Genomic DNA, 16,293 nt, shown 5'->3' on the forward strand with positions numbered 1-16,293 from the left:
TAAGTAGCACAAATTATTAGTATTACTCCTGCCACTGCTTCCCCATCGGCAGGGAGGGAGGAGTGGGCACTTAGAGGGATGCTGGCGCTGTGCTCAGGAGCAGGCAGATGTTACCATCTCGCACAATGAATTTTTTTATTGCTACATAATACGTATTGTTGTAAAGAGATGAGAAAACACAGATAAGCAAAAAGAATAACAATCACCAGACACAATCGCTCTTAGCATTTGTATGTATGTGTGTGTGTGTGTGTGTGTGTGTGTGTGTGTGTGTGTGCGCGCGCGCGCATGTGTAAGTATAAAGGGACATACAGAAACCTAAATGTTCATAGCGGCATTATTCGTAACAGCCAAGAAGTGGAAACAACCCAAATGTCCATCAACAGATAAATGGAGAAATACAATGTGATATAGCCATTCAACAATGAGAAGGATGGAAGTGCTGACACACAACATGGATGAACCCTGAGAACATTGTTAAGTGAGAAGAGCCAGTCACAAAGCACCACGTCTTACATGACTCCATTTACTGGAAATGTCCGGAATAGGCAAATCAACAGAGACCGAAAGTAGATTACTGGTTACTCTGGGCTCTGGAGTCGAGGTAAGTGAGGAGTCAGAGGTTGACAGCCAGAGGAACAGGGCTTGGGGAGTTTCTTTCTAGAGGGTTGCTGGAAATGTTTAAAAAATGATTATTGTGATAGTTACACAACTCAGTGAATATCTTAAAAGTACTGAATTGTACACTTTAAATGGGGGACTTTATAATATGGAATTATACCTCAATAAAGCTTTGCTTTATGGGAAAAGTAATATTGACAGCGGTAATAGCTGACATTTATTGACGCGTAAAAAAAGTACCAAGCACCAAGTTAGGCAATTTAAATGGAAAATTATCTGTTATTTTCTCGTCAAGTGTTGCTTCTGCTCTATTATCTCTCTTCTGTCCTTCTGCAAGTCCAATTATGCTTATTTTTTAATATATTTTATTGATTTTTTTACAGAGAGGAAGGGAGAGGGATAGAGAGTTAGAAACATCAATCAGCTGCCTCCTACACACCTCCTACTGGGGATGTGCCTGCAACCAAGGTACATGCCCTTGACCAGAATTGAACCTAGGACCCTTCAGTCCACAGGCCGACACTCTATCCACTGAGCCAAACTGGTTAGGGCTCCAATTATGCTTATGTTAAATTTTTTTACCTTGTCTCACAAGTACATAATATATATAATTGTGTATGTCCATATGTGTGCATATATATTATATATTATGACATATTGTATAATATATAAATTATATATATAAATTATATTATATGATATTCTTTTTACTTTCCATCTTCTTGTCTCTGACTTTCAGTTTGGAATTTTTTTTCTAACCTATCTTTGCTTTCTCTATTCAGATATATATAAATTTTATATATATATATATATATATATATATATATATATATAAATTTTTAATTTGGTAAAGAAAAACTATAAAAAATGAAAATTCTATGCTGGTGGTGTGGCTCAGTGATTGAGTGTCAAGCTATGAACTAGGAGGTAATGGTTCAATTCCCGGTCAAGGCACATGCCCAGGTTGTGGGCTCAGTCCCCAGTGGAGGGATTGCAGGAGGCAGCCCATCAATGATTCTCATCATTGATGTTTCTATCTCTCTCCCTCTCCCTTCTTCTCTGAAATCAATAAAAAATATATTTCTAAATAAAAATTCTACACCTGAAGCAAATACAATAACACTGAGAAGAGGAAATCAATAAGTAAGTTTATCATCATACTAGATATTTTTTCTTCATCACTTTCCCCTAATTGCTCACTTATTCAACAAATATCTTCTGGCCACCTTCTATCTTCCAGTTGGTGATACAGTGGAGACCAAGACAGACACCAACTCAAGGCATAATGAGTTTATAATCTAGGAGGACAGATGCTCCAAAGTTTTCTCAAAGGGGCACTGTAGGATGTCCTTCTATATGTTTTGAAGTTTTTATTAAAACAACCATGAAAAAATCTTGAGTATACAATTGTACCTAACAACAATAGTAAACATTATTCTTAATAATGTGCTTCAATGTTTGATGCCAAGAGTCTCTGAGAATAAAAAAAAAAAAAAAAAAAATCAATAAAATATATTTAAAAATTAAAAAAAAAAAAAAGAGTCTCTGAGATACTGGGCAAAAATGTTTGGACACAGAGTCAGTTCCCTGGCAAACTGAGGATTTTTTTAAAAGCAGCTATAGGCTCATTCAAGAGTGAGCTTTCTTAATATATATTTTCTATAGCAAAGTAAATGTGCAATTTTACTTTGAAATAATTCTTGAGCGTTACAATAAGGATGACAATTCTAGAATAATTATGAAAAATTGTAATACAAAAATGAATGCCTGCTCGGCCAGTGTGGCTCAGTTGGTTGAGCATCATCCCATGCACCAAGAGTTTGCTGGTTTGATTCCAGGTCAGGGCACATGCCCGGGTTGCAGGCTCAATCCCAAGTAGGGGACGTGCAGGAGGCAGCTAATCAATGTTTCTTATATTGAAGTTTCTCTCTCTCTCTCTCTCTCTCTCTCTCTCTCTCTCTCTCTCTCTCTCCCTCTCTCCCTTCCTCTCTCTCTAAAGTCAATAAAACATTTGTTAAAAAGTTAATGCTTTACTGACAGTTACCTGGCATACAAAAAATTCTTACAAAAAAATCAAGAAGACATTTAAATAATCCACAAAATTCAAAATTATAAATCATATAACCAATCAGTAGTAAGATTGAAATTGATTAAATCCTCTATTTTCTTTTTCTTTTTTTAATATATTTTTATTGATTTCAGAGAGGAAGGGAGAGGAAGAGAGATATAAACATCATTGATGAGAGAGAACCATGGATCGGCTGCCTCCTGCACGCCCCCCAGTGAGGATCGAGCCTGCGACCCAGGCATGTGCCTTGACTGGAATCGAACCCGGGAGCCTTCAGTCCGCAGGCCGACACTCTATCCACTGAGCCAAACCAGCCAGGGCTACATCATCTATTTTGAAGTGGTGTCCCACAAGAATTTTTAAAACATGCAATACCTGACTATTTAGTCAGGGGCACTGACTTCTTTTCCCATAGATTGTCAAGTTTAAGAAATAACAGCCAACACAACAATAGCTATCCTGTGTGAATGCCCTGTTTTGAACCATAAATGTATAGATCATATAATAAAGTTGCATCTTTTTGTTGTTGTTAATCCTCACATGAGGATATTTTTTTCATTGCTTTTCAGAGCGGAAGGGACGGGGGCAGGGAGAGAGAGAAACATCAATGTGAGAGAGAGACACATCAACTGGGTTGCCTCCCACACACACCCCGACCAGGGACTAGAAGCAAACCCGCAACCCATGTACGTGCCCTTGCCTGGGATTAAAACCCGCAACCTGCCTAGCAGGTTTGGCTCAGCGGACAGAGCATTGGCCTGCGGACTGAAGGATCCTGGGTTCAATGCCTGGGTTGCAGGCTCGATCCCCAGTGGGGGGACATGCAGGAGGCAGCCAATCAATGATTCTCTCTCATCATTGATGTTTCTATCTCTCTCTCTCCCTCTCCCTTCCTCTCTGAAATCAATAAAAATATATTTAAAAAAACAAACACAACCTTCCAGTGATTGGGCCGACACTCTAACCACTGAACAACACAGGCCAAGACTATAGTTGCATCTTATTGGTCACATCGCATAATAAGGTTGCATCTGATTGGGTACTAGGAATCTTTATATATAAGTACAGGCACCTGATTTTTTAAAAAGTCACTTTAGAGGGGAAAAAAAGGCAATTACTGTTATTATTATTTTTGTAAATCAATCAAAATTATACCTATTTTAGTGTCAGATTGGCAAAATATAAATTTTTGGGGTGTGCTGCAGAATTTTAATAATTAGTTTATATGTGCTATGAGAAGAAAAAGGGTGAAAATCACTGGATTATATAGTACTATGTATTTGTATATGGAGGAAACATTACATATCAACTGTGTACATGAGATCTAAGCTATTCAAATGAAAAACCAAATAAGCAATTAATAAAGTACAGTGGACAAATTCTTTCTCATCAAGTGAGATCAGGTGAAAACTTTTCCAGGAAGCAAATGTTAGTTTTTTTGGGGTTACATATATATCTAAAAATAAGCCCCAGGAACTGCATCCAAATTACATTCACTATTTGATTTTCATGAAAGTGAAATATTTTTAAAGGAGCTCAGGCCATCAAATGATAAAAATAAAAAATAAAAAACTGAAAGAATATCTGTATATCTATATATTTGGAAAATACTATTAGCAAGTCACAAAAATATTGATACCAAAATTTTGATTTGGAACCAGAAGTATATTTCCAAGGATGATACTGTGTTTTCCATCATAGGTTACACAGAGTAATCTGAGAATGGATTTGGAGAGCTTACGTCAAACTGAACCCACGTGCATTGAGATGTTCTCATAACATGGAGAAAGCAAATAGCAAACATCATTCAAAACTACAATATGCCAGTTATCTATAATGAAATCCAAGTATAGTAAATAGTACTTAATGAACCAACAAATACATTAGTTAGTTCATTCCTAAGTAGACCTGACATGATGGAAGGAGTTATTTGTTCAACAGAAGCCAGGTGAATAGAAGAGATTTTTTTTCCTATTTGCTATATAAGCCTGAGTGCTAATGCCTTGGGAACCTATCCATATGGACATAAAGTTCCATCAACAATATTGTGTTTTTATCTGAAAAGGTTTTTCTTCTTGGTATATTTTGAGTCCATTCTCAAGGTCTTCCAGGTATTAAAGCACAAAGAAACTTCATAGATTTTATCTGGAAGAAACTTTGTATAGAGTAATGCAGAAAAAAATCAGTCATATCAGCAAAAAGCATCTATGATTGTATCTACCAACTTATCAATTCCTGTTATGGGCAAGTGTTTCTTCTAATGTTGCGTAAATAATTTCAGAAATGATCATATTGAAGAAACACATATTGGCATACATTTTCATTAGCAATATGTTTTGGATAAATATATTGGTATACAGATCTTTTTGTTATAAACAAGCATCATCCAAATTACATGGGATTTCACATATATTCCCTTATCTCTTTAACTTTGCCCTTTTTGAATGCCACAGAAGAAAGCTCCCCAACTCCCAACACTCCACTGCAATGAACAAATAGAGCAACCCAGTGACAGAGTGAAGTAGAATACTTTGCCATTCATATCATAAGAGATTGACATAAGAAAATAATTCCTAAAGGCCAATGAAAAAAATTACATCCCCAAGTCCTTTGGAGAAGTAATTCAGATATAATTAAAATAACAATAAATGAAAATTAGTTGAGAAGCACAGTTCCTGCAGATACCACTCTCATCAGATGAAGATTTCCCAAGGCATCAGACTCAACTTCAAATTTGGAATCCTAGAGTCCCATAGGGAAGTGTTAAATCTGAACCAAGAAATAAGGCAACAAGACATCTAATGAGTTCAGTGTCTAAGACAGTACATAACCAATACTATTCTAGATGTATAGAAAAGAAATAATTAATTACAAGGAATAATTCATTAGGCCTGAACACTCAGGGCATTGGGCTTGATTCTCTCACGAAAGGCTGCTCTGGAAGATGTCTGTTCACACATAAAAGGAAGTAACTAACCATCAAAGTGGCAAATCCATCCTTACATCATGGAAACACATTAAGTGCAGATTTCTGAAAACTTTTATATTACTTTATTTTGTACATCCTTGGAATCCTCTGCTCGGACCACCATTGAGAATGATTAGAATGGGAAGCTTTTCCAGCCCACTGAAAACAGAAGCTAAAAAGAGAAAAAGGCAACCCATTGCTTTAGTTATAAATTCTTGTCTCAATGATTTCATAGAACAGTGAATCAGGTGTAGATGATTGAGGATTGATACGAGTCCTACATAACAATCAGATCTGAAAGAAGTGAACGTCCCCCAAAGACATCTGAATATTCATCTGATACTACCATAGACTTCCTCCTTTTAAGTGCTAATTATTTTCTCCCATCTATGCCATGATATAAAAGATCAAAATGCTTTCTTGCACCAGGTTAGTCTCTAGCAGAACAGAAAACTAGAAATAAATGAGCTTTCAGAAGCTTGTTTCCAACAGTCTCATGGCTCTTCAGGGCCAAGCTTAGTCTGGAGGCTAGACTGTACCATGGCTGTGCTCTGGGATGAACACACGGGCCCTTCTCCACTTCAACACCGCCTGTCAGGGCCCCCACCTGACATAGGTCCATTCATGCACTAAAGTCATGAAAAGCAGACATAGAAAAAGTAGCTTCATGCTACTGAAACTATGACCTGGCATTTGTAAAATGTAGTTTTAGATGATTTAAAATTTATGTCAAGGCATTTTTATACACTAATAATGAAGTCTCAGACAGAGAAACTAAACAAACCATTCCATTACCATAGCAACAAAAAAAATTTAAGATACCTAGTAATAGCCCTGGCTGGTTTGGCTCAGTGGATAGAGCATCTACCAGCCGACTGAAGGGTCCTGCGTTTGATTCCAGGAAGAGACATGTACTAATTCCCAGCCCTGGTAGGCGTGTGTAGGAGGCAACCAATCTCTTACATCAATGTTTCTCTCTGTCTCTCCCCCTCCTTTCCACTCTCTCTATAAAAATCTATGGAAAGAGGAAGCAGCAGCGAGCCCTGTGGCAGCCACACATGTGCGAGTTGCCATGATGGAAGTCAAAGCAAAACAAAAATTCACAGAAAAAGCCGAAACCGGTTTGGCTCAGTGGATAGAGCGTCGGCCTGCGGACTTGAGGGGTCCCGGGTTCGGTTCCGGTCAAGGGCATGTACCTTGGTTGCGGGCACATCCCCAGTGGGGAGTGTGCAGGAGGCGGCTGATCGATGTTTCTAACTCTCTATCCCTCTCTCTTCCTCTCTGTAAAAAAATCAATAAAATATTTTTTTTAAAAATTCACAGAAAAAGGTACAAAGACGTCACAAGAAAAAAAAAACAGATTTTATAAAAACAATGATTCTGGCTTTTCAAAGACATTCCAAAGAAAAGTTGGTAAGGAAGGTGGACCTAAAATCACATCTAAGAACTTCCAGAAAAGTGCCACAAAACTAGGGAAAAAATATGTGAAGCAGTTCAAGAATAAGCAACAAGGGGATAAAATACCAAAGAACAAATTCCAGCAGGCAAATAAATTCAACAAGAAGAGAGAACTCCAGCTGGACAGTAAAAGTGATGAATCAGCAGCCAAGAAACCCAAATGGGATGACTTCAAAAAGAAGAAGAAAGAACTGAAGCAAAGCAGACAACTCAGGGATAGTACCAACTATGACATTGTCGTTCAGGCAAAGCAGATTTGGGAGATCGTGAGAAAACTGTGACAAAGAAAAAAGAGTGAAGCTAATGAGTGATTTGCAGAAGTTGATTCAAGGAAATATTAAAACTATTGCATTTGCACATGATTCAACTCGTGTGATGCAGTGTTACATTCAGTTTGGCAATGAAGAACAGTGAAAACAGGCTTTTGAAGAACTGCGAGATGACTTGGTTGAATTAAGTAAAGCTAAATATATCCAGAAATACTGTTAAGAAATTTCTCATGTATGGGGGTAAACCGCAGAATGTGGAGATAATCTGAAGTTTTAAAGGCCATGTGAGGAAGATGCTCTGACACGCGGAAGCCTCAGCCGTCGTGGTGTACCATACAATGACAAAGCCATTTTAGAGCAGAGAATCATGTTGACAGAGCACTCTATGGGAACACATTTCAACTTTACAAGTCAGCAGATCACCCAGCTCTGGACAAAGTGTTAGAGGTACAGCCAGAAACACTAGAACTTATCATGAATGAAATGAAACAGATTCTAACTCCAATGGCCCAGAAGGAAGCTGTGATGAAGCACTCATTGGTGCATAAAGTATTCTTGGACTTTTTAACCTATGCGCCCCCAAAGCTAAGATCAGAAATGGTCGAAGCCATCTGTGAAGTGGTGGTATACCTGGCGCACACACATGATGGTACCAGCGTGGCCATGCACGGCACACCCAAGGTCAGGAAAGTGACTGTGAAAGCAATGAAGACTCACGTTGAAAAGGTGGCTAATGGCCAATACTCCCATTTGGTTTTACTGGGGGCATTTGATTGTGAAGCAGATAATCATATCTGAAATTATTAGTTCCTTGTCTAACATATTAAATGACAAATATGGAAGGAAGGCCCTGTTGTACCTACTAAGCCCCCAAGATCCTGCACATACAGTACAAGAAATCATTGAAGTTCTGCAGAAAGGAAACGGAAACGCACCCAGTAAAAAAGGTAACAGAGATCCGTCGCCGAGAGCTCTTAGAATCCATCTCCCCAGCTTTGTTAAGCTACCTGCAAGATCACCCCCAAGAAACGGTGCTAGGTAAGTCTGCCTGTGTGCTGGTGTCTTGCATTCTGGGAGCTGCCATTGGAGACACTCAACCTGCCATGAATGCCATCGCCAGCTTGGCAGCAGCAGAACTGTGTCCTGGACGCAAGGATGGGGAGCCTCACCCTGCAGGACCTCTTGTTTTGAAGTGGTTAATAGAGCAAGATAAAAAGACGAAAGAAAACGGAAGAGATGGTTGTTTTGCAAAAACACTTGTAGAGCATGTCGGTATGAAGAACCTGAAGTCCTAGGCTAGTGTAAATCGAGGTGCCATCATTCTTTCTAGCCTTCTCCAGAGTTCTGATCAAGAAATTGCAAGCAATGTCAAAGCTGGACTGAAAAGCCTGATTCCCACATTGGAGAGAAAAAAAAAAAAAAATCACCAGCAAAGGAGTAGAAATGCTGCTTAAAAACACTGTCTGTGTAGATGGAAACAATTAACAAGATGGAATCATTGTTTCTCTGCTGATCTGTTTTCCCAGAGTGGAGAGAAGGGCTAGGGTCTACCTCGCTGGTAATTTGTGTACTCTGTTTATGTGTTTCTTCTTTGTATAAGAATACGTGGGGTCCCTCCTGTCTCACCCAGTCCGGATCCGGGCCCTGGGGGCAGGCCGGCCAGAAGTGACTGCGGGAGGGCTCCACAGTGTGTGTCCAGCCCTCTCGCCCAGTCCCGATTGGCCGGACCCCAGCAGCAAGCTAACCTACCGGTCAGAGTGTATGCCCCCTGGTGGTGAGTGTGTGTCATAGCGACTGGTCAACTAATCTGTCAGACACAGCATTATTACGCTTTTATTATATAGGATGCTTTCTAAAAATGCCCTTTAAAAATAAAATAAAAAACCTATGGGAAAATATCCTCAGGTGAGAATTAACAAAAAAAATGAAAATAAATACCAAGGAATAAACTTAACTAAGTAGGTAAAAGACCTGTACTCAGAAAACTACAGGACACTGAAAAAAGAGGTAGAGGAAGATATAAACAAGTGGAAGAAGATACCGTGTTCATGAATTGATAGTATTAACATCATTAAAATAGCCATACTACCCAAAGCAATCTATAGATTCAATGCAATCCCTATTAAATTACCAATGGCATAGTTCACAGATCTAGAAAAAAATACTCCAAAAATTTATATGGAACCAAAAAAAATTCCAAATAGCTGCATCAATCTTAAGAAAGAACGAAGTTGGAGGGATCACAATACCAGATATCAAGTTATACTACAAAGCCAATGTAATCAAAACAGCCTGTACTGGTATAAGAACAGAAATAAAGATCAATGGAACAGAACAGAGACCTCAGAAATTGACCCAAGCCACTACACTCAATATTTGAAAAGGAGGCAACAGAATACAATGGAGTCAAGACAGTCTCTTCAATAAATGGTGGTGGGAAAATTGGACAGATACATGCAAAAGAAAATGAAACTAGACCAAAAACGTACACCATACACAAAAATAAACTCAAAATGGATAAAGAACTTAAATGTAAGTCATGAAACCATAAAAATCCTAGAAGACACCATAGGCAGCAAAATCACAGACATTTCTCATAGCAATATGTTTACAGATACACCTCGTAGGGCAAAGGAAACTAAGGAGAAAATAAATGGGACTATATCAAAATGAAAAGCTTCTGCTGCCAGCAAAAGAAACCATCAACAAAATAAAAAGGGAGCCTACTGTATGGCAATGATACAACTGATAAAGGGTTAATATCTAAAATATATAAGGAACTCATACAACCTAACAAAAGGAAGACAAACAATCCAATTTAAAAAATGGGGTAAAGGCACTTCTCCAAAAAGGACATACAAATGGCCAAGAGACATGAAAAAATGCTCCAAGTCACTAATCATCAGAGATGAAAATCAAAACGACAATGAGGTACCATCTCACACCTGTCAGAATGGCTACCATCAACAAATCAACAAATGACAAGTGTTGGCAATGATGTGGAGAAAAGGGAACGTTAGTACACTGCTGGTGGGAATGCAGACTGGTGCAGTCATTATGAAAAACAGTATGGAGTTCCCTCAAAACATTAAATAAATACGGAACTGCCATTTGACCGTGATCCCACTTCTAGGAATATATTCTAAGAAATCTGAAACACCAATCAGAAAGAATGTGTGCACCCCTTTGTTCATAGCAGCACAATTTACAATAGCTAAGATCGGGAAACAGGTCAAGTGCCCATCAGTAGATGAGTGGATAAAAAAGCTGTGGTACATTTACACCATGGAATACTATGCAGCAATAAAAAAGGATCTCTTACCCTTTGAGACAGCATTGGAGGGACCTGGAGAGTATTATGCTAAGCGAAATAAGCCAGTCAGAGAAAGACAAGTATCACATGATCTCACTCCTATGTGGAATCTAATGGAAAAATAAATAAATAAACTGTTAAACAAAATAGATCCAGAGACATAGAAGCATGGAACAGGCTGTCGAATGTCAGAGGGAAGGTGGGGGAGGGTGGATGGGTGGGAAGAGATCCAAAGAACTTGTATGCATATATGCATAACCCATGGACACAGACAATAGGGTGGTGGAGGCCTGGGCAGGAGGCAGGAGTGGGCTATTAGGGGTCAATGGGAGAAAAAAGGGGCCATATGTAATACAACAATAAAGATGTTTTTAAAAAATAAAATTTATGTCAAATTTAGTGGGAAACTGAAAAAAAATGTTTTTTTCTCTTCCTTAGTTTTTAAATTTGTCCTAGAACCTTTATAACAGTTTCCAAGTAACAACTATCAAGCTGATAGGTCACAGATCATTTTACTATATTACCTACTGAAATGATAACTGCAGTAAGAGAATTAACAAATTCCCAAGGAGCTACCTCACAGACTTTCAAGACAGTGTGAAGAATACATATTTTCATGTGGCAGAATATGGCTTTAATACACAGAACAAAAATTATAACGTGTGAACAAAATGTGGTCAAAATATAAGTCTACACTGAATATATGTGGAAAAGATATTTAATTGTAAAATAGAAAAGTAGGCCAGAGTAATTGCTTCTTAAGGGTAATTGCTTCTTTTTACAGTATAGATCATCTAGAAGGGCCTTAGGGTTAAACATTTTCATAAAGCAATAAAACATTAATGCAAGAAATAAAGCAAGAAAAACTGTATGAAGTTACATTTTACAAAAAAAGAATGAACAGTATGTCAGAATGTAATGTTCATACATTATGGAATTCGACAATATTGTGATGAGAGCGGTCGCAGCACAGACATACAGCTTTCACAGGGAAAAGTAAAAGTTATGGTAGACATCTCTATAGCATCACTGTGGTACAAAAAGTTCTTGTTCTACATACAAAAGCATTTTTTTCCATAAGAATAATTTCCTGGGGAAGGGAGGGGAATGAGTCCATGAAATATTTCAGAAACCCATATGCTTTGAGTTTTCCAAAAACATTATCTTAAAACATACTGCCTTAAAGTGCTTTCATGTGGAAATCATGATGGAAGGCACAGAATACAGTTTCACGTCCCCACTATGAAATTTTCAAAAAAAGCATAGATTTTGTAGTTTGCAAATTCAAGTTATCTTGTAAGCTGCTCCTTCCAAGAACACTATCATTCCAATAAAACCAGCTGCTAGTTTACTTAGTTAAGATGACCTACAGAATAAAAGGAGGGTTTTTTCCCCTAATAACTTTCATCATCTTTGTGGGGAAAATACCTATACAAGTGATACATTTTGAAATTATAAAACATGCAGAATATGTACAAACACAAAGTTTAAAAAATATTTGCTTCATATACATGTAAATCTACTTGGGTATAGCTGAAGTTGAACAAATATAAAAATTTGTTTTCTAAAAAATGTTTTCAGAGAATCTGAGACAACTTAAAGCTGTACAAACATTTCCTGGGAGAAATCTCTTCATACAGAAGCTTTAACCTACAGGAGCAATTCCAGTATCAGTCCACCACATAATTATGACACATTTGGTCTAATCAACGATCACCCTTAAAACTGTTCTGTTTCTGAGAAATTAAGGTTCGTTCGTACTAAAATCAAAAAGAATTCACAAAAACAGTGGATTATTGTGTTTTTGGATCTCTTCAACAATCTTTATCAACTCATTTAGAACTGTAAAAAAAACAAAAACTATTTACAGAATTCAGTTTTAAATACATTTGACAACTTCAAAAGTTTTATGTTACAAGGATTCAGACCACATGGCTTTATAGTCCAATTATCCATCTGTAGTCTCTTCTAGCCTCCTGTCTTCCCGTGACTGCACCTTACTGTGTACAGTTCAAGACTGTATTCTTTCTTGACCAAAAGTAACTCAAACTACATGTTCATTTCAACTAAACAGCTTCTTTATTAGTCTGAAGACGAGTCATAGCTTCTAATTTCTGTCTGTAGGCTTCTGCTTCCTGTTCTTTCTTTAGAAGCTGCTGTCGATATTTTTGGGCCTCTCGGTTTGCTTCATCCAGCTGTTTCTGAAGAGCTTCTCTCTCCTAATTAAGCAAAAAAAAAAGTTGTTGTTTTTTCAATTTTTGCATAAATACATTATTAACATCTACAAGCATGCATCCTTTAACAAAAAAAGTAGCTAAAAATAGTTACCTATTGATATTTCCTAGACAAGTTGCCTTTTCAACCAATTCACTAATAATTAAAGCCCCCGAGTTTGTGCTCCACACTGTGAGATACAGATTGCAGTTGTTGGTTTTTTTTTTAATCTCAAGGAAATTATTCCCTAATTAGATATAAGACTAATATAATGAACCCAAATAGGTACCTGTACTCTATGTACTACAAAAACTAGTGAAGAACTTTAAGAAGGAAATATACCATCATAGCTCTCCATATCTTTACCTGCATTTTTATCTAAAGATAATATTTTAAAAAATAAAGATAATACTTAAAAACAGTATTTATTGAGCACTCATTATATGACAAAACAAGGTGATTTCCAAGGACAAGCCTCTAAGACAGATATTATGCCCATTTTACAGATGAGGAAAATGATGCTCGGAGATGATGTGGCTTTCTCATGGTAACATGGTAAGGAGTCAGGTTTGTGAGATTCTGATATTACTGCTTATAAAACTATCTTTCTCAACGATAGCGAACAAGATTCCTCATCTCTAAAATGACAAGTGCTGGTCTAAATTAGTGTCCTAAATTATATCATTTTACAAATCAATAAAGTACTAATTTCTCTATTGTGACTAGTGAATTATTCAGGTATAAAATATATGTACTGAATTTCTCAATAAATTGAGAGTTGAAACAAATCTGGTCCTCCTCCTCACTCTGCCTCTATTCAGCTGCCCACGGGAAAACATTTCACAGGTTCTTGTCCCATACCTCTAGTAAGCACAAGAACAAAAGCTCACCCTGCACACACCCAAGCTCAAACAACTTACAGAGGCCCAGGATCTATTAGTGTGGTGGGGGCTGAGGGTAAGACTATTAATCATAAGAAAGGCCACACTCACACTGGACAAGACACTTGACCAGAGGAAACTGAAGGCAAGGGGTCAGCATCTTGCTGGGGAAAAGGGCAGTGTGAGAGTCTCATCCACTGCCTTGACCCTTATCCAGTGTGAAACCAAAAATTCCCTCTTCTTCATTATTCACATGGTCCACAAGGGGGAGCATATTTACTACTTCTGCCTTCCTGTAAATCCCATTCCCTTCCCTACACTGGGAATAAAGTGACATCTAACATTTATTTTTCCCATGGGTTCATCAAATGTGGAAGTGGTTGACTACGCAAGTAGTATTCAAATCTTCCAATTACACAAAATGTACAAGTAGAAGGAAGATGTGCCCTTCATCTGCAATTTAAGAAATTCCCAAGCCCTACTTTGCTACCCTTTTCTTACCCACTCCTTACCACAGGCAAGATAACAGAGTAGGAACAAGTCAGAAAGAACACCCAAAAGATGAGCCTCATGTAAACAATCAACGCAGTGCCCTGGCAGTGAACCATGGAAGACTGAGCACAACAATGGGAAAGGGGGAGATGGGGCTGTTTCCCCAGGAGCTAGACCCTCACCAACTAGCAGGAACACTTACAGCTATTCGTACATGTTATCAAATTTCACTTGTGTTAAGAAATAAGATCCTTTGGTAGCCAAAGTTTTGAATATGGATAAAAGTAATTTGCCCTGATTTGGTAGGAAAAATTAAAACCGATACTCTAAGGTATCTTTTATGGTAGCTATTTATTAACATTTAGAAACAGCAAGGGAGTCACAAGTATTTCAAAGGATAAAAGCAAACTGAGTGAGATAAATAGTCTAACAGTGAATACAGTTTAGTCCTATTTTCCTTATTTTATATTTTTTTCAACTAGTAGAATGTATCTTAGTATAAATTAAAAGCATAGTTAACATTATTAAAGTTTGTGCTTTCATTTTTTACTTCTCAGAAATATAGGTATTTGGGGAAAGAATCTTTTTGCCATCTCACTTTTCAAAACAAATAAAAATCTCTAAAAAGTGGAAAATATTATTTCTTATTTTACTCAAAAGATCCTGTTTCCAAATTCATTTGTTCATTTACTGAACGTATTTACATGTAAGATACTTTCTTAATGCAAACAGTAATTTTGTTGTTTTGCACATAAATAGTGAAGCAGATTCACATTTGAGATTTATATTTAAATTGAAATGCCAATCCAACGGCTTTGATGTTTTGCAATAAAACCACAATAAAAAGAATTTTGACATTTTTCAATAAACATACTAATATATTAGTATTAATAATTAGTACTAATATTAATACTAAAGTATTTTCCCTTTAACTAACATTGAAAAATTCCAAAAAAATAAAATCTGCTAAGATTTGGTAGCAAAAAAAGAAAGTATTTTATCTTACACAATTCTAAACAAAAGCCATATATTACTATTGCATTAGGCAATGGAACAACAGAGTGAGGAAAGACTTAAGTTTGCTTTTTCATTTTCAAACAAGATTCTTGAATTCTGCCGAAACCGGTTTGGCTCAGTGGATAGAGCGTCGGTCTGCGGACTGAAAGGTCCCAGGTTCGATTCCGGTCAAGGGCATGTACATTGGTTGCGGGCACATCCCCGGTAGGGGGTGTGCAGGAGGCAGCTGGTCGATGTTTCTCTCTCATCGATGTTTCTAGCTCTCTATCCCTCTCCCTTCCTCTCTGTAAAAAATCAATGAAATATATTAAAAAAAAAAAAAGAAGATTCTTGAATTCTGCTTCAGCTAGTAGCAATTATCTTTTACTGAGCACTTACTATATGCCTACCATTGTACTAGTCCTTCACATGTACTCTCCTTTAAACCTTACACAATCTGATAATGGAGGTGCTATTATTTTCCCCTTTTTAGTGGTGGGGAAGCCAAGCCTTGAAAGGTTAAATTAACTTGACCAATATCACACAGAGAATTATAGAGTATAATTCAAATCTAAATCTGATTCCAGACCCATATTCTTAAATTATTAAATGTTTTGTTTAGTTTTGTTTTTTAACATGGAAACTGGACAGGGTGTATGAGCTGTCCATTTGTTTGTGTGTAAGCATCAATTTTCTAACTGCCATAAACCAAATATGAACCTGGTTTTATAAATAAAGTTTTATTGAAATACAGCCATACCTATTCATTTCCAAATTGTCTGTGATTGCTAACCTGCCACAATGGCAGAACTAAGTAGCAAAACACAGACTATATAGCCTAGAAAGCCGAAATTATTAGCTAACTGGCCCTTTACAAAAAAACTACTCCAGCGCTAAAAAAAAAAAAAAAAAAAAAAAAAAATTAGCAAAAAGGAATGTAACTGCCCAGCCACAGTGGCTCAGCCACAGTGGCTCAGTGATTGAGCGTCAACCTATGAACCAGGAGGGCACGG

General features: G+C 37.3%; 1 protein-coding gene and 1 pseudogene across 14 annotated transcripts in view; one reads left to right on the forward strand and one right to left on the reverse strand.

Annotated features, from left to right (window-relative positions):
• Positions 1-6,729: 6,729 nt before the first annotated feature.
• LOC307098271 (pumilio homolog 3-like) lies at positions 6,730-8,869 on the forward strand (annotated as a pseudogene). The gene is made up of 2 exons: positions 6,730-6,778; positions 6,981-8,869. The product of its transcript is annotated as a pumilio homolog 3-like (transcript).
• A 2,454-nt stretch (positions 8,870-11,323) lies between these two features.
• GABPB1 (GA binding protein transcription factor subunit beta 1) overlaps positions 11,324-16,293 on the reverse strand; it is a 60,124-nt gene continuing 55,154 nt past the window's right edge. For all 13 annotated transcript variants that reach the window (XM_079767491.1, XM_079767494.1, XM_079767496.1 and 10 more), the window contains one exon: positions 11,324-12,916. In XM_079767491.1, the coding sequence (XP_079623617.1) occupies positions 12,764-12,916 (153 nt within the window). In that variant the 3' untranslated portion in view covers positions 11,324-12,763. The remainder of the gene's footprint in view (positions 12,917-16,293) is intronic.

The sequence above is a fragment of the Cnephaeus nilssonii genome, assembly GCF_951640355.1.
Source record: "Cnephaeus nilssonii genome assembly, chromosome: 4".
Taxonomy (NCBI): Eukaryota; Metazoa; Chordata; class Mammalia; order Chiroptera; family Vespertilionidae; genus Cnephaeus; species Cnephaeus nilssonii.